This window comes from Polyodon spathula, unplaced genomic scaffold, assembly GCF_017654505.1.
Source record: "Polyodon spathula isolate WHYD16114869_AA unplaced genomic scaffold, ASM1765450v1 scaffolds_1417, whole genome shotgun sequence".
Classification (NCBI taxonomy): Eukaryota; Metazoa; Chordata; class Actinopteri; order Acipenseriformes; family Polyodontidae; genus Polyodon; species Polyodon spathula.
Window position 1 is genome coordinate 94,520 of NW_024472897.1, and position 20,929 is coordinate 115,448.

Consider the following 20,929-nt stretch of genomic DNA (forward strand, 5'->3'; position numbering starts at 1 on the left):
TCACAATAATGAACACGAGTCTACACACTCTCAGCACTGTCATTACGAGCACCTTCATAATAATGAACACGAGTCTACACACTCTCAGCAGTGTCATTACCAGCACCTTCATAATAATGAACACTAGTCTACACACTCTCAGCAGTGTCATTACCAGCACCTTCATAATAATGAACACTAGTCTACACACTCTCAGCACTGTCATTACCAGCACCTTCATAATAATGAACACGAGTCTACACACTCTCAGCAGTGTCATTACGAGCACCTTCACAATAATGAACACGAGTCTACACACTCTCAGCAGTGTCATTACGAGCACCTTCACAATAATGAACACGAGTCTACACACTCTCAGCAGTGTCATTACCAGCACCTTCACAATAATGAACACGAGTCTACACACTCTCAGCAGTGTCATTACCAGCACCTTCACAATAATGAACACACCTTCACAATAATGAGTCTACACACTCTCAGCAGTGTCATTACCAGCACCTTCACAATAATGAACACGAGTCTACACACTCTCAGCAGTGTCATTACCAGCACCTTCATAATAATGAACACTAGTCTACACACTCTCAGCAATTACCAGCACCTTCAGAATAATGAACACGAGTCTACACACTCTCAGCAGTGTCATTACCAGCACCTTCACAATAATGAACACGAGTCTACACACTCTCAGCAGTGTCATTACCAGCACCTTCACAATAATGAACACGAGTCTACACACTCTCAGCAGTGTCATTACCAGCACCTTCACAATAATGAACACGAGTCTACACACTCTCAGCACTGTCATTACGAGCACCTTCATAATAATGAATGGTGCTTGCTTCTTGCTTCTTGCTTCTTTAAGGGCGCCTTCGCTGATCCAGCCTGGGTTACACGTAACTCTGGCAGACAACAAGAACTGAGGAGCAGTACCGGAACTCAAGGGAAACACAGGCTGATAAAAACAAACAGACAATCTAGCAGACGAATAATTGCGATAGGAACCACCAAATCAATTATACAAATGAGTTTGAAGCGACATCCTCTTTCTTGTGTTTGAATGCGTCTTCAGCCGCAGCGCTGCTGTGGTGCTGTGCTGCCACCTGCTGTCCACACTCTGCCATTGCCACAGAGCTGTTTCGATGCGTGTGTGTTTGTGGGGATTGTCTACAAAGCATAGTCACGTTTCCAAAACTGCATCACTCGTGTTTTCATCACATAAAAGTTGAGTATCAAAAATATTTTTTTTAAATAAACAAATGCATTTTTTGTACGACGCAGATTATAAACAAATCACAAAAAGTGTTCCAGCTGGTTTGGATTAGCGAGCGTATAACGAAATAGACCGAGGTGACTGTAGTACCACAGCAATACCAGCAGGTGGCGGTGCAGTGCAGGAACACTGAGCGGTTGCGTGCGGCTGCGTGTGATCTGGGACCACGCCTCCCGCCGCTGTGTATAAGCAATTAGAGGATGCGCGCAAGCGCAGGACCTGAACGGGACGGTGCTGCTTTCACCATCTCAAGGTAAAGATTTAGACGCGTATGAAAACACGGCTTATCGTTTAGGGTGAAACTGCTGCTGGTGATCGATCTCTGGGAATAAACCAGCGGATGCATTGTACAATTAAGAGTAAGGTTCAAAAAACATTTGTAAACTCCGTGCACTAAACTAAACGGCGCCGTTTAAACGAAGGGCGGGACCTTTTCAAGAAAGAAAATGCTGGGGTTTTTTTTTGTTTTGTTTTGTTTTAACTACCTTTCAATTGGACATGACGAATTATTTCACTTTTATTATAGTAATAAGCAGTGCATAACATAGTGCCCCGTTAGCGTCGATCATTAAGTAGGTAAATATAGCAACACAGACAGTCAGGGGGGGCCATTAGCGAGGCACTGCATTACCCAATCATCTCGGATTGCAAAATGTGTTTCCCCTGCGCTCCGCCTCAAGCTTTCAAACATTTGAAATCACTAAAAGCCGAATTAAAACCACACTCATCAATGTAACAGTTTTATAAGACAGGGACTGCCAGATTCCCTTTGGCCAGCTGGAAACCAAGAGCGGTCAGATCTGCGTCATCCTGGAGGGGGTGCAAATCTGGAACATGCAGCACGCATTGACCCCCCCCCCCCGTGACCGAATATTGCAATACCGCATTAAGGAATTTCTTGATCCCAAAAAGAAAACCCTCTCACCTTCTTATACAGGAGTGTGTGTTACAAACGCATGCGCGCCAGATAGGAGCGCGTTTCTCAAGCTGTTGCTGATGCAATGCTCAATGTTTATCTCTAGAGGACACGGTGTACTCGGGGAGTTCCGGGGGGGGGGGGTTTGCATGCAGTTGACATGGATCCTGGACTTTCTCAGAACTGCGACAGATGTTGCTTCTATTGCCAAAAACAGCACTCTGTGTTTTGAAAAGCCTTCTACATGTTTTGGGGATTTTTGCATTGCAAATTGAGCCACCACTGGCTAAATGTTGAACAGCACTTTAACCCTTACACGCGATATAACGCATGGTGCGGTGTTAGGGTTCTGGAAGTTCGAGAAGTTGCCCTGACAACTTAAAAAAAAAAAAAAAACCAGATATGAATTATAAAACAGACACATACATAGGAAACGCAACACATTACAACCGTGCAATCAGTGACTGAAAGGGGTGTGAGAGAAGGAAACGGGGAAGGGTTCGTGTTCTGCACGGTCTTGAGTTTTTCACAATGGAAACGCTGTTCAGGTGGTAATTAAAACACAAAGGAGCCGGTATTAGAGTTAAAGAGAACGCGTTCTTCACCCTGCGCTACACAGCCCCGGCCGGATCAAGAGCTGGCAATGGGAGTCCTGTTCCTTTAAGAGAGAACAGGGGGGGGGTTTCTTTCCCAAAACCGATGATCAGTCGCCCCCTCCTCGAGTCGCCGGAAGGGGGATGTGTTGTAAAAATCACACTGAAACTTTTTTTTTCCTTCTTCTGTGACGTTGTAACGGGGTGAAACATCCAGTTATTATTCGCAGTACTGAACCTCGGATTTATCCACCGTTTATGTTTTCCACCGGGTAATACAGAAGTGCTAGAGAAGGCTTTTTACGGATTGTTGCTGGAAAACCGGCGAAGTTGCGCAGCAGGTAAAGACGGGTTTTTGTTGTTGTAAAAAGCTGTCTTTCTTTTGTTTGAGCCCCGTGTATTCATTAGGTTTTGTGGTAAAGAAATGCGGGTTTCGAGTTAGGCGCTGGGCGCCATAACTGAACATTAAAAAAACAAAAGTTTAATTTTAAATGTATTTCTTTTCCAGAAGCGTCGCAGAGACAATAAACAGAGCTTTGAAGTTTTAAAAACAAACGCAAAAAGTAAATAAAACGATCGATTTGGAAGGGTCTCGCCGAACCGAGCAGGCGGCTTTGTTATGAGCTTCTGGAAACTGTGACTTCTTGCTAATCAAAGTGATTCCCCGTTTTGTTCACGCAGCGGTACACAGACCCGAGTGCGGGGTTCAAGTTGTGCAGGAACTGCCTCGTGATTCGAGGGCTGCTAATTAGAAGGTACGATTATAAATGACACGACCCGCTGCCTGCCCTGCGTCTTTCTTCGCGCTGGGGGGCGCTGTCTTAAAGCACGCTTCTTTATTCTTTTCAGTGCTGGAATGCATTCGCAATGCACGCACGTTATCGCTGGCTCGCATGTGCACACGGTATGCACGCACAGCATGGCCACACATGCATGAAAACACATAAAAACGCGCTTGCCCCTGTGCATGTCAACACACAAACACGCTCAGCTAGGATAAGTTATTCAGACACGAATCTGATCAGCTTGCTGAAAGAAACTTGAGCATCCGATGACATTTCAGTCAATGCGGCATCTGTGGAAAACGGGCAAGCTTTTAAAAGGGTTAAGCCTGGGCAATCGGCCTGTCATAAAACCAGAAGAAAAACTGGGCCCAGAATCGAAAGAAAATATCAAGTCGTGCAAATTATTATTTTTTTTAAGCACGGCTACAAATTTAAACAGAATTGGGTTTTTATTTTAATTCTGCGTTGTTCCTTTTTTATTTAAGCAATAAATGCAGAAGCAAACGGTTGTGCTGGACAGAAACACGGGCAGCGCAATGGTGAAAAGCAAACTTGTGAAAGAAGGCTGTCTGCTGGTCTTTGCTGGAGGCGTGCTTGGGGTCTGATCAGTCCATCTTCCCAGTGGAGCCCAATACTGCCAGCCCCCGTTTAAACATTACATTAGAACCAAACCGAACTACGAGTTCTGAACTTGAACGAAGCAGCCTACTGTCTACCTCTCTGCACCCACTGCTTGAAATATACTGAGTGAGTCACATCCCTTGAAACCCCTTCCTACCTTCTGTGTCGTGTTGAGGCTGTGATCGGGGCAAATGGAGCCCCAGCCCCATATAAAGTGCAGATTCTAATAAAGTGCATGCTGCATAGCTTTCGAATGCCAGGAACGTTGTCTTTCTGTTTTTCCATGCTTCAGCACACAACCTGGTCACTCAAACGTACACTCACGCACATCCCCCTGTGATTGTTGCTTTGTGATGTCAGCAGGATGGGGTTAGGCTCTGTAACCCTATCTGGTTTGTGGACATCACCCTTGACCCCTGTCTTCGGTCACACTGCTCCATTAACTTCAGCTTGTGTGTGTGTGTGTGTGAGATTCACGAGGAGGAAGCCACTTTTCCCAGGTGCACTTGCTGATGTCTGGCTGCTGCTACCCAAGCTAGTGATTGCAGAGAAGCCGAGCAATCCTGTGAGAAACAGGAGTCTGGAAATAGCTCAGATGAACCTGGAACTGATTCCATGAGCGCTGTACCAGTGGCAAGTTACACAGGCTACTCTGCTCAGATTACACTACTGATGAAACAGCTCAGCAGGAACTGTGTACATCCTGGCCAGAGAGCAGGCTGGACTCACTGGGTGAGGAACAGAAAGACTGGACCTCTTAGTCAGAGAGCGTTTAGCTCCGGGGGACTCCTGCAGGGCTGGGCTGTGGTAGAGGACCTGTCTTTGTTGTGCTAGTCAGACCTCCCTCTCTCTCTCCTCTCTCTTGCTCTCCCCATCTGCTCTCTTGTGGTGAGGCCCCCTCTGTATCACCTGTTCCCAGGGACTCGGGGAATAGTTGACAGGCTTGGCTCTAAATGCTGCCCCTGGTGCCAAAAACAGTAGGCTTGAGGCTTTCCTGTGGCGATGACGGGCAGGAAAACTTGCCGCAAAAGTGGGAGTAATTTGGAGCTCAAGACACCTGCTGGAGAGAGAGGGGCGGGGGGGTCGGCAAACGTACTGTACATGCCCAGAGAGGTATGATAGACAATGGTACACACATAGAATATCCATGGGGAGAACTGCAAAATTGCCTTGCAGAAATCCCATGGTGATCTTTGAGAAGGGGTTAGCAGAGCTTCATATCTACGGGCTTAAGGGTCGCTGGTGTGGTACATGTTTGCTTGTGAACATAGGGCTTTGGAGGGCTACGATCCAGAGCCTTTGTTCACTCTTTGTGTGCCCCATCCCTAGTCCTGGAAGTTAGAGGTTGTAGTTCTCCAGGCTGGGAGTTTTCATCTCTCTCTCTCCCCCCATCCTCTTCTCACCAGCAGCTAGAGTGGTGGAACAGAACAGGAAGTGACCTCACAAGCCGCAGAGCCCTGTAAATGGTGATTTGAGCGTTTTTGTTTTCTCAGATTCTTTAACCAGCTGCACTTCTGTGTGTACACACGCACACGCACACACACAAACACACACGCATGCACACAGACCTTTTAGACATATCTTGAGAGCTGCCCTCCCAGTTGTGGGGAAGCTCATCACGTCGTCCTGATTGTGTTGCAGTCTCAGTGCGTACATACCGTAGCTGTGCCATGTAGAGTAGCTGCGATGTGTTGTCTGGATCTTTGGCAGGGGATATATGCCTGTTGCTGACCTGGCCTGGAATGCAACTTGTAGCGGAGGTAGAAATAGACTGGCACAGAACACATGGCCAGAATGACAGCAGGGTGTTTGGTCTGTGCTGCACACCAGGGTTGTGTGTTTTCTGTTCGTTAAGCGTGCCCGTTTTTATTTATTTATTTAGCTAAGCTACGCCTTCGCATAAGTGCTTCCTGTAAACTGCTTTTATAAACTACCATACGTCACCCCCCCTGTAAAAGGGGCCCTCACCTGATTATAATTTTTTGCTTCTAGACTGTTGAGATTAAGTTCAATTTGAACCTGTCCTCATAACTCATGCAGCCTATACAATGGAAACCAGATGGACTGCACACTGTGCTCTCCCCAGCCCCCAACTCTCAGGCCCCTTTTCTCTCCACCTTCATCCCAAAGCTAGGGTCCCAGCCCCCGGTGCCCCCTGTGTGGCCAGCCTGCCCCCATGTCAGGTGTCTTTAACAGGCAGCTATAAAATCTCTGATTGAGGGGCGTGCTGTTTCACTGCCCCTCTGCCAAGTGGAACTGTACAGCCAGCTGTGTTACTGATTCAGCTGAGAGTGGTGTTAACCCCATAGCTGCCAGCCCCGAGAGTCCAGAGGGGGGTGTGGGGAAATGCGTGGAGCAATTAACCTTGTGTAGCATGCCTTAAATTCAGAGTGGCGAAATTGGTATGATTTAGTCAAAACCGCGGCGTGAATCATTTTCAAAAATTGTTCTTTTAATTGATCTAGAGAGTCCAGAACACAGGAATACCAACGTGATCATTTTGAGCAAGGGAGCCTCTCTCTCTCTCTCTCTCTCTCTCTCTCTCCCCGTCTCTGTAAGAATGGTGTGTGTCGGAGGCAGGCGATGATAGCCGTGGCCCCTTGACTGAGTCTCTGGAGGCTTGCATTGTGCTCGTGGAATGCAGAGTTGAAACGGAGCTGGGAATTCACCCAGCTGTGCTCTGCTGAGTGTGAGCTGGCTCCCGCTGCACTGGGAAAAAAAATTAATGTAAAAATATACTTATTAGATGACCATAACTACTTAGTTTTATCAGCTCTTTTCAATAATTCATGCATATCGTGGGCTACCTATAGGGGGCACACGCTGCTTCACCCGCTGCAGCAGTAGGTGGCGCTGTGTGGTTCTCTTTGCAGGGTTAGTAATACCCTTGATGTTGAAATACCGGATTGCAGTGTCACATGAGAATATTGCTCCATATAGTGTTTACAATATCCATTCTGACCCACACTGGAAATAGTTGCATCATAGTGGCTTGTTCATGGTGCGTTTCTGCCTGTCCATTTTGCAGTGGGGTGAGGCGTGATCCCCCCCCCCCCCCCCCCCCAGTTCTAATCTTCTTTTTCTGGATTGCTGTTTGCTGTTATTGTTCCTCGCGTGTCATGTGATACCTCTGTTAATATGAGCAATTGGAAAGGAATTTGATATCTGAACAGGGCTGTTTCCAGGTCAAACATGACATAAAACAGCAGAGTTGCTCTCTCGCTCTCTCTCTCTCTCTCCTCTCCTAGTTTAATGCAGGGTTGACTTGAGCCACATGCTGCATGCCGTCTTGGGTAGAAGCAGGTTCTCTTGGAGCTGCTTCCGAAGGTAACTGGTCTTGCAGTTGCTATGGATACCCAGTCTTCCACCTGGACGTGGTCGCTGGCTCCACTTAGGCTCTGGTTTCCGCGCTGTGAGAGCTGCTCTGTGTTTGTGGTTAGCTCAGCTTCCAGCGATTTGAAAAGAGCCTGGCACAGCGCCAATCAGAGTCTGGGCAGAGAGCCAGACTCCTAGTCTCAGGGGGAGGGGGGCAGGGGTTGAGAAAAGAGGAAGGATATAGAAAGGGAAAGGGAGGCTCAGCTCTCTCTCTCCCCCACCCCTCAGCTCTTTCTCTCTATCCCTGTGCTGTTGGCCTGTGTCCCAGAGAGAGTGCTGTAACGTGCCTGTGACACGCAAACACATGTTTATGAGAAGCGTGCATTTGACTCCCACGCCATGTAGATTTCTTATTCTAACCCCCCCCCCCCCCCCCCCCCCCCCAATACACACACACACACACACACGCAGTGGGATAGATCGTTATCATCAAGGTGACTGAGTTGCTTGTCACTCTTGTTCGTTGTGTATTTGCACACACTGCTACACTCGTTCTAACATTACAGCTGCTTCAGCAAAATCCCTGCCATCGTTTATTTAGTTTTTTTGGTCATAATTTCACTTCATCTCTTCTCTCTAAGCTGAAGTAACATGATTTCTCTCTCCCTCCCTCTCGTTCTTTCTCTGACAGGATTTCTCTGGATGAAACCAGCTGTGAGTGATTAGTGTCTCTCTCTCTCTGCACACACAAACATATTTAACCCTTTAGTGTAGTAGGGAAAATTACAAGATTTTAGAGTAGCTGAGAGGACAATGTGGCTTACTGCACTGAGCAGAGGGACTGGGAGGGAAGCAGTGTGGCCTAGTGGTTAGAGCAGAGGGACTGGGAGGGAAGCAGTGTGGCCTAGTGGTTAGAGCTGAGGGACTGGGAGGGACTGGGAGGGTTAGAGGAGGGACTGGGAGGGAAGCAGTGTGGCCTAGTGGTTAGAGCAGAGGGACTGGGAGGGAAGCAGTGTGGCCTAGTGGTTAGAGCAGAGGGACTGGGAGGGAAGCAGTGTGGCCTAGTGGTTAGAGCAGAGGGACTGGGAGGGAAGCAGTGTGGCCTAGTGGTTAGAGCAGAGGGACTGGGAGGAAAGCAGTGTGGCCTAGTGGTTAGAGCAGAGGGACTGGGAGGAAAGCAGTGTGGCCTAGTGGTTAGAGCAGAGGGACTGGGAGGAAAGCAGTGTGGCCTGGAGCACAAGTTCTAAAACTGCATTTCACAAAAACAAGTTTCAAGGGGTTTTCAAGGTTATAAATAATACAGAAAAGGCCCAGGCGTGTGAGTGAGAGTGAGTGTGCTGATTTGCTGAAGGGATCTCCGAAGGTATTTGTTGCAGTTTGGAGACATTCCTCTGTCGCCCCCCCCCCCCCCCCCCCCCCCCCCCAGGGATGTAGACGCCAAGCCGAGTCCCGCGGACGATCTCCGGACAGACGCCCTCAGCGAGCTGCCCCTCTCCACCATGCTGTTCCTCTTGCTGCTGCTCCTCCCTGCAGATTCGCGCTCGCAGACAGACCCCGGTAAGGAAACCAAGGCTGGAGAAAAACTGTTCCTACCTGATCAGTGGCATTCCTGCAATGCTTGTAAACAGGAAGCCTCAGTCCTTGCACCTCTAAGGAGATGTGTGCCCAGAGGCCGATAGACAAGATGGTTGGGGAAGTTGCAGCTCATGTTAGTGTTGGGACTGCTCTCTGACCTCTCTGATCTCTGATCCCCGCCCCTGTGCAGCACAATGCCGCTATGCACTGGGCATGCAGGACGGCTCAATAGCAGACGATGACCTCACCGCGTCCAGCCAATGGTACGAGTCGACTGGGCCCAAGTACGCCAGGTGAGCAAGTCTTCAACTCCAGGCTTCATTAACATCATTGATTATAACAATTGGATTTACTATTATTATGCTTGTATATATTTTTAATAATACTGCAAATAATGAGTCAATGAAATTTCCAAATGGGATTTTAAGTGAAGTTCCTCTCGCCCTCGCTCCAGGCTGGGCAGGGATGAAGCAGACGGTGCCTGGTGTCCAGCTGGCCCGCTCCACCCCTCGGATGAGCAGTTCTTGCAGGTGGACCTGCGCAGCCTGTGCTTTGTGACTCTGGTGGGGACGCAGGGACGGAGTGGGGGGGGAGCAGGGAAGGAGTTCGTCAGGAGATACCGGCTGGACTACAGCCGCGATGGAGACCGCTGGATATCCTGGAAGAGCCAGACTGGGCAGAAGGTGAGAAGTCATCAGTTCATTTGTTAAACATGCATGTTAGTCACTCCCCCATTGCATTGCAGTTTAATCACCTTGTGATTTGAGTTAGTTACACTTCCAGTAAGGCTCTAGAGTGGAAATAAGAACTCCATTTACACCCGTTCCAGGTTTTACTGCCAGCTCGATTAGCCACAGTGTACAGGTAACAAGCTCGGGTGTGTCTTACTAAACTCGTAGTAAAACCAGGAATGGATCAAAGTGTTTCATTTGTGAGATCTGCACTTTTAGTTTGATCTTTAAGCCAAGCTGTTTCTCTGTCCCCTGTATGAACTGGAGTTTTCATCTCTCTTTCTCTCTCTCTCTCTCTCTCTCTCTCGCTCCGGCCTGATCAGGTGATCCAAGGAAACAGAAATGTCTATGACGTGGTTCTGAAGGACCTGCGCCCGCCCGTCATTGCCCGTTACCTGCGCGTCATCCCTGTCACTGAGCTGACCAGCACTGTGTGCATGCGCATCGAGCTCTACGGCTGCAGCTGGCATGGTGAGGTCACGGGAGACACGCCCCTCCCTGCTGGAGACACGCCCCTCCCTGCTGGAGACACACCCCTCCCTGCTAGAGACGTGTCTCGTCACGACGCAACCAGTAATCCAGGGTGGAAAATGCAGTTTGAGCCATTCCTCGTTTTTACTATGAGGTTAATAAGACACATCGGAACCTGTTACCTGTACACCTGTTTTGTGATGAGAAATGGTAGCTTGTAAAAGATCTCTGTTTTCAGACTGTAACTTTTCAAATAGGTTTATTAAAACCGACACGCGGACTACAGTGTAGAGATGCCTCAGTCGATCCCTTATTGCTGCTGATGGCACCTCTAGTAATCCGATTGATGTGCTGTACCGCTGAGTGGCGGCTAGGCTGGATTGAGGGATGATTGTGGGAGGTTTCCTTCAGTCCACAACATTCTTAGATTCATGTCTTAAGTTTGTATCTTTAAGAAATCCCGGGAAGGTATGATTTGTTATCTTTTCAAATAACAGATTTTTTTTTTAAATTACCATGGCAACAAGAACGACAAAAACACAGCTGTCTCTCTCGTTCCTCATCTATAGCGAGGCCTCTGCTTTTCCTTGGGTTATACTGCCCACTGGTGGCTATACCTTGTAATGAACAGAACCAGAACATGCTCTAAACCAGGGGGGTCCAGTCACGGTTCTGGAAGGCCATTCCACTCCAGGTTTAACAGCTAAAATGATATGATGAACTGCTTCAGGGTCTGAGATTTAGCAATAGGGTGGGAACAAAGACCAGGACCGGAAGAGAAAACTTGGGCCATCCCAGGTCTAAACCGTTACCATGTAATTATTTTTTTACTTTGAAAAATTGAAATGGCAAATCGTCTATCTCTCTCTGACTCTCCAGACGGGCTGTTGTCCTACAGCGCCCCCGAAGGTCAGATCATGGCAGTGCCTGGGTATCCCATCGCCTACCTCAACGACTCCACCTACGACGGCTTCCTGGAGCGCAGGTAAGGGGAGGGGGGAGTACAGCGACTAGCACTTCTAAAACAAGGCTGCCCAAGGTCTGGGGGTTGTTTAAAGCCCTCTGGGTTTGCATTAGTCTCTCCGGAGCTGGCCTGTGGCCGGGCTGACCACTGCTCCTCTCCCTGGCCAGGCTACTGTTCGGAGGGCTGGGGCAGCTGACGGACGGGCTCGTGGGGATGGATGATTTCCTCCAGACTCACCAGACCCGGACCTGGCAGGGCTACGACTACGTGGGCTGGAGGAACGACAGCCTGGGCCCAGGCTACGTGGAGATGGACTTCCTCTTTGACAAGCAGAGGAACTTCAGCTCCATGAAGGTATCTGTCAATTTGAGAGTGAATTCCGTACAGGGGAATGGACGGAGCTCTGTAGCACGTGAATACAGCTGTTTGCTTTGCAATGCTTACCTGTGCTTTACCATGCCTTCCCTTTTCACTTTGCTTTTACAATGGTAAAGTTTTGTAAGGGCATAGCTAAATAATAACGATTCAGCCTGTATTTTTTAAATAGTGAACTGTAAGCTTAAAGACCTGCCTAAATCCCGTGCAGTTGCAACATAGAAGCTGAGAATTGTGCCCAGGCACAGCATGGAGCCAGAGAAGCTATTTAAACAGTGTGCTGTAATAGAATTAGAGCTGGCACAAGCCACGCCTGACTCTGCTGCCCTCTGCTGGCAGGTGCATTGCAACAACATGTTCTCCAGGGGTGTGAAGATCTTCAGGAAGGTGTCGTGCCTCTTCAAGCCGCGGCTGATCTCCGACTGGGAGCCCGAGCCCGTGGGCATCACCACCGTGCTGGACGACAAGAACCCCAGCGCCCGCTTCGTCACCGTGCCGCTGGGCAACCGCGTGGGCAAGGAGCTGCGCTGCCAGTTCTCCTTCGCAGACACCTGGATGATGTTCAGCGAGATCTCCTTCCAGTCCAGTGGGTAGCATTCGTTTGAACTGTCCTGTCTGTCTGTCTGCCGAGAGCTAAGCAGAGTCAGCGATAGAGGGAAGCACAGTGCAGAACTTCTTCTGCTCCTATACCTGCAAACCCTTTTGAGATAGAAGTCCCCCCCCCCACCCTCCTCGGTTTGAAATAACTCCTGAATCACGCTACATTTCAAACTCTTTTCTTGCTTCACAGACATGGAGGTGTTCAAGTCCAGGGTGGTCCCAGTCCACACCCGCCTGCCTTCCACCCTGAGCACCAAGAATCCTGAGCCAGAGCTTTCCACCACGCTTCAGAGCCAAGGTAGGGGGGCGGGGGTCTCTCCTTCTGCGCGTCTTCTCGCGTGCCGGGCTCGTTCTCGCAGTAACTGTTGTCCCCTCCCTCCCTCAGAGACCACGCCCCCCTTCATGGTGAGCTGGCCCGTGGATCGCCCCGACGACGTCAGCACCTCCATCCTGATTGGCTGCTTGGTGACCATCATCCTGCTTCTGCTGGTCATCATTGTCCTCATCCTGTGGTGCCAGTACGTGCGCAAGGTGCTTGAGAAGGTACGGTCCTCTCTCCTCTACCTTCGTTCTCTTTGCTTCACGCACGCTATGCTGTCTGTGGTGATGGGGCTGACACACACCCTCTAAGGCCAGTTCCCTTTGCCAGATTCAAACTTTACTGGTTGTGCACAGGAAAAGATAGATGTGAAACACATCCGGTGAATGTGAGTGATGGTAGAGGGAAGGGGAGGAGCAATCCTGATTTTAAGTCAGTTTAATCCGACCGGTAGACGGGCCTCCGTTCTTGCAGGAGTGAGCGGGACAGCAGGTGCAGGACAGACACCTGTTTCTCTCTCTCTCTCTCTCTCAGGCCCCTTGCCAGATTCTGGATGAGGAGGTGATGGGGCAGCTCTCTTCCTGCAGTGACACCATGGTGGTTCACAGCTCCCAGAGCAACCCTACCTACGAGACAGTCTTCCTGCTGGACCCACAGTACCAGGAGCCTGTCCTGCTGCTGCACAAGCTCCCCGAGCTGTCCCAGAGCGCGGAGGACTCCGGTACGCGCTGCACCCCTCGCCGTCCCTCTCTATCCCTCCCTAGTCCTTCCCTTTCCCCTTCCCCTCTCCAGCAACCCGCCTTACCTTCTCTTCTGTTCCATTTTTTTAATACTATTTAGTTTTCAGTTTTACTAAATCTATTAAACTTTCAAGGTGTCACCTTCTGCTGCATTTCGTCACTCCTCTCTCTCCTTTTCTTTTCTTCCCTTCCCTCTAGTTCTCATCCTTAGCAACCCAGCCTATGACCTTTTCATCCCTACTTCCTTTCCTCTGACTGGCTGGCATACTACGAAGAATAAACCAATTAGCATGAGTGGTAAGCCAGAGTGAGCACTGCAAGCAGTCACAGGAACCAGGAAACATCTCTCGCTGTGTTTCAGTGTGCAGTGGTGACTGTGCTGCTGTGTTTCAGTGCTGTGTGCAGCTGTGTTTCAGTGTGCAGTGGTGACTGTGAGCTGTGTTTCAGTGTGCAGTGGTGACTGTAAGCTGTGTTTCAGTGCTGTGTTTCAGTGTGCAGTGTGACTGTGAGCTGTGTTTCAGTGTGACTGCTGTGTTTCAGTGTGCAGTGGTGACTCAAGCTGTGTTTCAGTGTGCAGTGGTGACTGTGTTTCAGTGTGCAGTGGTGACTGTGTTGTCAGTGTGCAGTGGTGACTGTGAGCTGTGTTTCAGTGCTGTGTCTCACTGTGTTTCAGTGTGCAGTGGTGACTGTGAGCTGTGTTTCAGTGTGCAGTGGTGACTGTGAGCTGTGTTTCAGTGCTGTGTGTTCAGTGCTGACTGTCTGTGTGTTTCAGTGTGCAGTGGTGACTGAGCTGTGTTTCAGTGCTGTGTCTCGCTGTGTTTCAGTGTGCAGTGGTGACTGTGAGCTGTGTTTCAGTGTGCAGTGGTGACTGTGAGCTGTGTTTCAGTGTGCTGTGTTTCAGTGTGCAGTGGTGACTGGTGACTGTGAGCTGTGTTTCAGTGCTGTGTCTCGCTGTGTTTCTGTGTTTCAGTGTGCAGTGGTGACTGAGCTGTGTTTCAGTGCTGTGTCTCGCTGTGTTTCAGTGTGCAGTGGTGACTGTGCAGTGGTGACTGTGAGCTGTGTTTCAGTGTGCAGTGGTGACTGAGCTGTGTTTCAGTGCTGTGTCTCGCTGTGTTTCAGTGTGCAGTGGTGACTGTGAGCTGTGTTTCAGTGTGCAGTGGTGACTGAGCTGTGTTTCAGTGCTGTGTCTCGCTGTGTTTCAGTGTGCAGTGGTGACTGTGAGCTGTGTTTCAGTGTGCAGTGGTGACTGAGCTGTGTTTCTGTGTTTCAGTGTGTGCAGTGGTGACTGTGAGCTGTGTTTCAGTGTGCAGTGGTGACTGTGAGCTGTGTTTCAGTGTGCAGTGGTGACTGTAAGCTGTGTTTCAGTGCTGTGTCTCACTGTGTTTCAGTGTGCAGTGGTGACTGTGAGCTGTGTTTCAGTGCTCTGTCTCACTGTGTTTCAGTGTGCAGTGGTGACTATGCAGAGCCGGACCTCACCCAGTGCACTCCTCACCAGGGTTTCCAGAGCAGCGTGCCGCACTACGCCGAGACGGACATCGTGAGCCTGCAGGGCGTCACCGGGAGCAACATGTACGCCGTGCCGGCACTCACCGTCGACTCGCTCACTCGCAAGGACATCTCCGTCGGGGAGTTCCCACGGCAGCGGTTGCACTTCCGGGAGAAGTTGGGGGAGGGGCAGTTCGGAGAGGTGAGCAGAGCAATTAAACACGTTGATCTGCGTGTGCATGTGCGTGCGGGTGTGTCTGACAAAACCTTCCTTCTGACGCTGTAATGTTTACACTTTTCAGTGTGGGAGTATTAGCTTTAGCCCCTGTAGCTTTCATTATAGCGTTCCCCCTCCCCACCCCACCCCCCCATTGCACCAAAATCTGCACCATATGAGCGTCATTGCAAAGCCCTTATCCACACCAGAAACCAATCGCTGTGTGTTTAACTGTTTATTCTATAGTTCAGTCTGACTTGCCTGATCTTCCAGTATGTGGACCTCTCGCGCTCTCTCTTTCTCGCTCTCTGTCTCTCTCACTCGCTCTCTTTTGTATTTATGCTGGTCTGTCTTCGCAGGTTCACCTGTGTGAGGCGGAGGGGCTGCAGGAGTTCCTGGTGGGGGACGCCCCACTCCCTGACCCCGATGGACGGCCCGTGCTCGTCGCTGTCAAGAAACTGAGAGCCGACGCCTCCAAAAACGCCAGGTACATGAACCCTGGCGCAGTGTGTGTGAGGCACAGGGGTTATAGAGCAGTGTGTGAGGCACAGGGGTTATAGAGCAGTGTGTGAGGCACAGGGGTTATAGAGCAGTCTGTGTGAGGCACAGGGGTTATAGAGCAGTGTATGTGAGGCACAGGGGTTATAGAGCAGACTGTGTGAGGCACAGGGGTTATAGAGACCCCTGTTTTTCACAGGAGAAAAGCAAGGTGTTTTTTGTGTTATGTTCTTGTTATTGTCAGGTTCTAAACACATGCTGAAAATATCTTCGATATGCGTACTGTGGCTAAATATGATTATGAAATGCTAAAAGAAACTAAAATTCAACAACGAAACCTTTCAAAGGAAGGAGACGTTGAGAAAGGCTTCCAGCTGGATTGTCGTTTCTTGTCGGATTTGTGAATCTGGCACTTCTGAGTGTTTCAGAGTTCTCTGGAGGACGGATTATGATTGTACGAAAGCTGGCTGTTCAGAGGCGGGACGGATCATTTCTACCACAGTGGGAGTTTTTGATTCGACACAGCCAGGTTTTATTCATGTACAGGAATAGAATATGTTCCTGAATTATTATTGCTTAAACAAGATCGCCCCCTTCATGATGCAGGACTGGGTCCAGGGCAAAGCTGCTTGGCCTGCTCCTCACTTCCTGTCTTTGCCCCCGCGCCCCAGGAACGACTTCCTGAAGGAGATCAAGATCATGTCTCGGCTCAAGCACCCCAACATCGTCCGTCTGCTCGGTGTGTGCGTGTGCGCGGACCCTCTCTGCATGATCACGGAGTACATGGAGAACGGAGACCTCAACCAGTTCCTGTCCCAGCGTGAGAAGGAGAGCACGCTGACCCACGCCAACAACATCCCCTCTGTCAGGTGAGGAGCCCCCGCCCCCCCTCACTCCCCTGGACCACGCAGGGCTCTCGGCCTGTACAGATAGAGCCCAAAGCTTTGCTTCATCAAGTCAAATGAAACCCACTGAGTAACGTTACGCTAGCACATTGAATCCACATTGACTCCTGGTTCTGACCAGATAATGGAAGGCTCCTCTCTGCCTCCGTCTCCCCTCAGCCTCCCGAACCTCCTGCACATGTCGGCTCAGATCTCATCGGGGATGTGTTACCTGGCATCTCTGAACTTCGTGCACCGCGACCTTGCCACGCGGAACTGCCTGGTCGATCACCAGCTCACCATCAAGATCGCCGACTTCGGCATGAGCCGCAACCTGTACAGCGGAGACTACTACCGAATCCAGGGCCGCGCCGTGCTGCCCATCCGCTGGATGGCCTGGGAGAGCATCCTGCTGGTGAGCCCGCGGCCAGCCTGCCTCCCTCGTTTCACCCACCCCTTCCTCCTTGCTTGGCTGCCTGCCTCCCATGTCCATTAACTCCATCCCTGCCTGCCTCCCTCTCTCTCTGTCTGCCTGCCTGCCTGTGTCCTATGCAGGGTTCCAATCTTCAGTCTAGAGCAGGGGTCTCCAACCCCGGCCCTGGAGAGCTATTAGGTCAGTTCTCAGTTACTTAATTGCACCAATTATTCGCTTAATTAGACAAGATTAGCAGGTGTTCTAGATCTGTAGCCACAGATTGTTGACCCCTGATCTAGAGCATGTGTCCGGGTCGCAGTTAGCAGTTCCCTGGAGGAAAGCAGAAGAGCGAGGCTTTAACCCTGCTTGTCACACTGTTCTTCATGTGCATCGTGGCTGTCCTGTCGCGTTGCTTGTCCAGCTCTGCACTGTAACCCTGCTGTTGCCGCCCACAGGGGAAGTTCACCACAGCGAGCGACGTGTGGGCATTTGGAGTGACGCTGTGGGAGATCTTCACCCTATGCAAGGAACAGCCCTACAGCCTGCTGTCCGACGAGCAAGTCATTGAGAACACTGGGGAGTTCTTCAGGAACCAGGGCCGACAGGTGAGCTCTCCTGCACACAGGTAGAGGGGGGGCTTTCCCACACACTGCAACCTGCCCCCAAGCAGTGACACAGAGCAGATGATGTACACAGGTGAAGCTGCCAGCACACAAACAACACATAACTCTCTCTTTCTCCTGCCCCCCCTATCTCCACCCCCCCTCTCTCCACACAGATCTTCCTGTCGCCCCCCCCGCTCTGCCCCCCAGCTCTCTTTGAGCTCATGCTGTGCTGCTGGAGCCGTGACACCAAGGACAGGCCCAGCTTCGAGAGGGTGCATCGCCATCTACAGGAGCACATTGCCTAGCCCTGCCGGGACTCTGCAGGGGCGAGGGATACTGGAGCCCCCCTAACCCACTACAGAGCACTAGAGGGGTACTGGAACCCCCCCTAACCCACTACAGCGCACCAGAGGGGTACTGGGACCCCCCTAACCCATTACAGAGCACCAGAGGGGTACTGGGGCCCCCCTAACCCACTACAGAACACCAGAGGGGTACTGGGACCCCCCCTAACCCACTACAGAGCACCAGAGGGGTACTGGAACCCCCCCTAACCCACTACAGCTCATCCCTCCCTGGGACTGTGCCACTTGCCGCCTTCCTGGACAACAGCGGATGTGAAAAATGATCCCTGTTTTTTTTTTCTGAGAGAGAGAACTGAAGTCAAGGACTGGGGTACCCCAAGCAGTCCCTCCCTCCTCCTCCTCCTCCTCAGAATTATTGTTTGAGTTTTCACTGAACCAGCGCTCAAGATTCTTCCACCAAAAAAAAAAAAAAAAAAAAAAGCTATGTACTTTGATTTGTCTGTGAGGTCCTGTGGTTCATTTTGTAAAGCACTGCTGTTTTCTTTTTTTGGGTGTGTGTGTTTCTTTTTATTCCTCTCCCACACTGGAGTCATTTTTATTTTGTTTTGGAATTAATGATTATTATTTTGATGTAATCTTATTAATAATATTATTTAGTTTTCATGCATATGAATGTTATTTTAAAGGGTAAAAGGTCAGGAGTAGGGCTTGCTTGTGTCTTCCCTGACCCCTGGCTGAAGGACACTTTGGAAGCAGAACTACTGTCCTCGCTATCATAGGAGCCGTACTGACCAGGGGAATGTGGAGCCAAAAAAGGACTGATGTGCAATGGACCCTGTGGGACTGAAAGTCGACTGCAGGGCTGCCTGTGTGAAAGGAAACCTCATTCTGAATGGCCATGCGGTCCTCTGTATTCGCCACATCCTACAAAATGTCAGAGACTTGTACTTTTTTGTGTTTTTTTTGTGCACTGGAAAGCAATGCAGATTGAAAAATAAATCCATACATTTTAGGCTCAGAACTAATGACGTCGGCTCGTGGCAGGGATTTTAAATAGTTACAAGATTTTAAAAAATGCAGATATTTTCCCAGACCAAATGACAAACTTCACGGGCAGAGTTCGACCTCGGCCTGGCGTCGGTGTAGTGGTGGGCAGAATGCAGGCTGGCGTTTCTGTCCTGCTGTCCGCGTGATGTTCTGATTTGCTTGGAGAACGGGACCAGAGCTTTCTTCTGCTTGCCTAAGCTTTAGAAAACAGTTCTGCTTGTTTTTATTATTTTTAAATGTTTTTTGTTGCTATTCTCAGTATTGACTGTTTTAGTGCACCGCTCGATCAGTGAAACATGGCTTGTGAAGGGGGTGCATTGAGCCCCGACTGGGGCACGGCTTGCTGACGCTGGGTTTGTAGCATTGCCCGCTCAAGATGACGTGATGATCAGTTTGCCCCATTCAAAGTCCACCTCTCACTGTGGATGGTTTGAGGAGTAGAGGAACTACATTTCCCAGGAGCCATTGCTGCAATAATCCAGTGGTTTCCTGTTATCACAAGATTGGAAATGACGTGTGGGTGTCTGTATCCATGTGGTACTGTGTGTGTGTGTGTGTGTGGGTTTGTGTGTCTATCTATATCCATGTGGTACAGGGTGGGTGTGTGTGTGTCTCTGTTCAGGAAACCCAGCCTAGGGGCTCACTGATCGCACTGGAACAGTTAGGAGCACATGTAGCTACAGGAAGTGATGTCTGGTCCCTTCCTGCTAATATATTGTTGTGTGAAAGGATTGTGTTGCTGTCCTGTACACAGTGCAATCAGAGTGCATCTGTACAGTAAAATATGGGGATTCATTCTTGCACCCTGTTATTGCTTTAGGTTTAACAAAAAATTAAAAAGACATTTTAAGACACAGCAGTAACTTGACATCTGTTTGTTTTTTGTAATAAAAATTGCTTAGCTTTAGTTTTGAAGCATTTTGTAAATTTTGAATAAATCAATTCTTGTGTAATTATCAGAGTCGACGAAATAAAAGAGTCAGAATGTTTTGGGGAGCTGCAGCAGACTCTCGCTGATCCGGGACCACTGGGACAGAACCCGGCGCTGATTGGTGCCCTTTTTGAGTTTGTGTCTAAGACTGATCACCTGAAACTCTGGAGGAATGCAGTTCCAAAACAGGTTATTCTAATGAGGTCTGCGGCTTACCCTAGCGACGCACTTTCAATTCCACAAGCTGCTTCACAATGGGCCTGGCAGTGGATTTATTTACAGATACCATTTAAAAAGAAACTCCCGCAGTTTGAGGGCTGTCCTGGTTGCAGCATTAGGGGACTGTACAACATTTTCAGCAGTTTACCAGACCCTGCGATGGGGTTCTGCCGTTTTTTTAAATCAAAATTCAAACATACGCCAAACCCATTGTTTAGATGGCTGGATGCAGCAGAAGCCGTGTGAGTTGAAATTGATTCAAATGCATCCAGGACCGTCTGTCCTTATTAAACTCCCTCCACCCCCCGTCCTCCTCAGCCTGGAATTGAAGTGACTCTCCCGATTTCCCGGGTAAAGAAATGATTGGCACACTGCTGTAGTTTTGTGTGTCTAAGATAAAGACCCTGTGCAAACAGTCTGAATTGGGTTAACTCCTTTTGTACATCACAATGTCTCTACTGCAGGGTTGCACTGCCAGCGCAAGACTCACGGAACTGCAGCTGCCTGCTGATGCCATGCAGGGCACTTACTCACACACCCACACGCCTGGGCACTCAGGGGAGGGGTGTTGAAAACAAACAGCACTGCTCTCAAAGACCTGTTCTGCAGGACACCATTCCTTGCCGAGACAAAGAACCACAAACTAGAGAATTAGAGACAGCTGCTTCTGTTATGCACGGCTGCTCCTGTTAAAAAAATCAATTTATATATACATATGGGTACCTCATATAGCGCCAGCAGCATTACATTCTGGCGCCAGTAGACATGTTTAATTAATTAGTATGGTTTTGTATTCCTCAGCAATCATAGATGATAGTTTCTTATTGGGTCTGAGAAACCCCCCCCCCCCCACACACACACACATTCACAGAATGTTGGCTCTCCAGTTCTGTTAGCTTACCTGCCCTGAAACTGTGGATCAGGCACCAGCTGTGGCAAAGTATGTAAGAAATGGAGAAGTGTTTAATTCTATAGAATTACACAGGAGCCCATCTTCTCCTGCCTTTTCTCCTGTCCGATTGAGAGGTCCAGGCTGAAGATCCTT

The 20,929-nt window shown here is 49.6% G+C and overlaps 1 protein-coding gene across 12 annotated transcripts; it reads left to right on the forward strand.

Moving 5' to 3' along the window:
* The first annotated feature begins 1,458 nt into the window (after nt 1-1,458).
* On the forward strand, nt 1,459-19,593 carry ddr2l (discoidin domain receptor family, member 2, like). Of its 12 annotated transcripts, XM_041242644.1 has the most exons (21): nt 2,882-3,123; nt 3,464-3,537; nt 4,053-4,314; nt 8,195-8,217; nt 8,930-9,060; nt 9,269-9,371; nt 9,533-9,761; nt 10,133-10,280; nt 11,160-11,265; nt 11,412-11,598; nt 11,959-12,205; nt 12,410-12,517; nt 12,605-12,762; nt 13,073-13,259; nt 13,477-13,575; nt 14,721-14,965; nt 15,340-15,467; nt 16,150-16,347; nt 16,543-16,777; nt 17,233-17,382; nt 17,556-19,593. In XM_041242644.1, the coding sequence occupies exons 5-21, from the start codon at nt 9,003-9,005 to the stop codon at nt 17,685-17,687; spliced, it is 2,718 nt and encodes a 905-aa protein (XP_041098578.1). In that variant the 5' UTR covers nt 2,882-3,123; nt 3,464-3,537; nt 4,053-4,314; nt 8,195-8,217; nt 8,930-9,002; the 3' UTR covers nt 17,688-19,593. The 12 variants fall into 12 exon arrangements, with proteins under 12 accessions (XP_041098574.1, XP_041098575.1, XP_041098585.1 ...); XM_041242649.1 differs by lacking the exon at nt 8,195-8,217; XM_041242643.1 differs by lacking the exon at nt 4,053-4,314.
* Nucleotides 19,594-20,929: the final 1,336 nt, after the last annotated feature.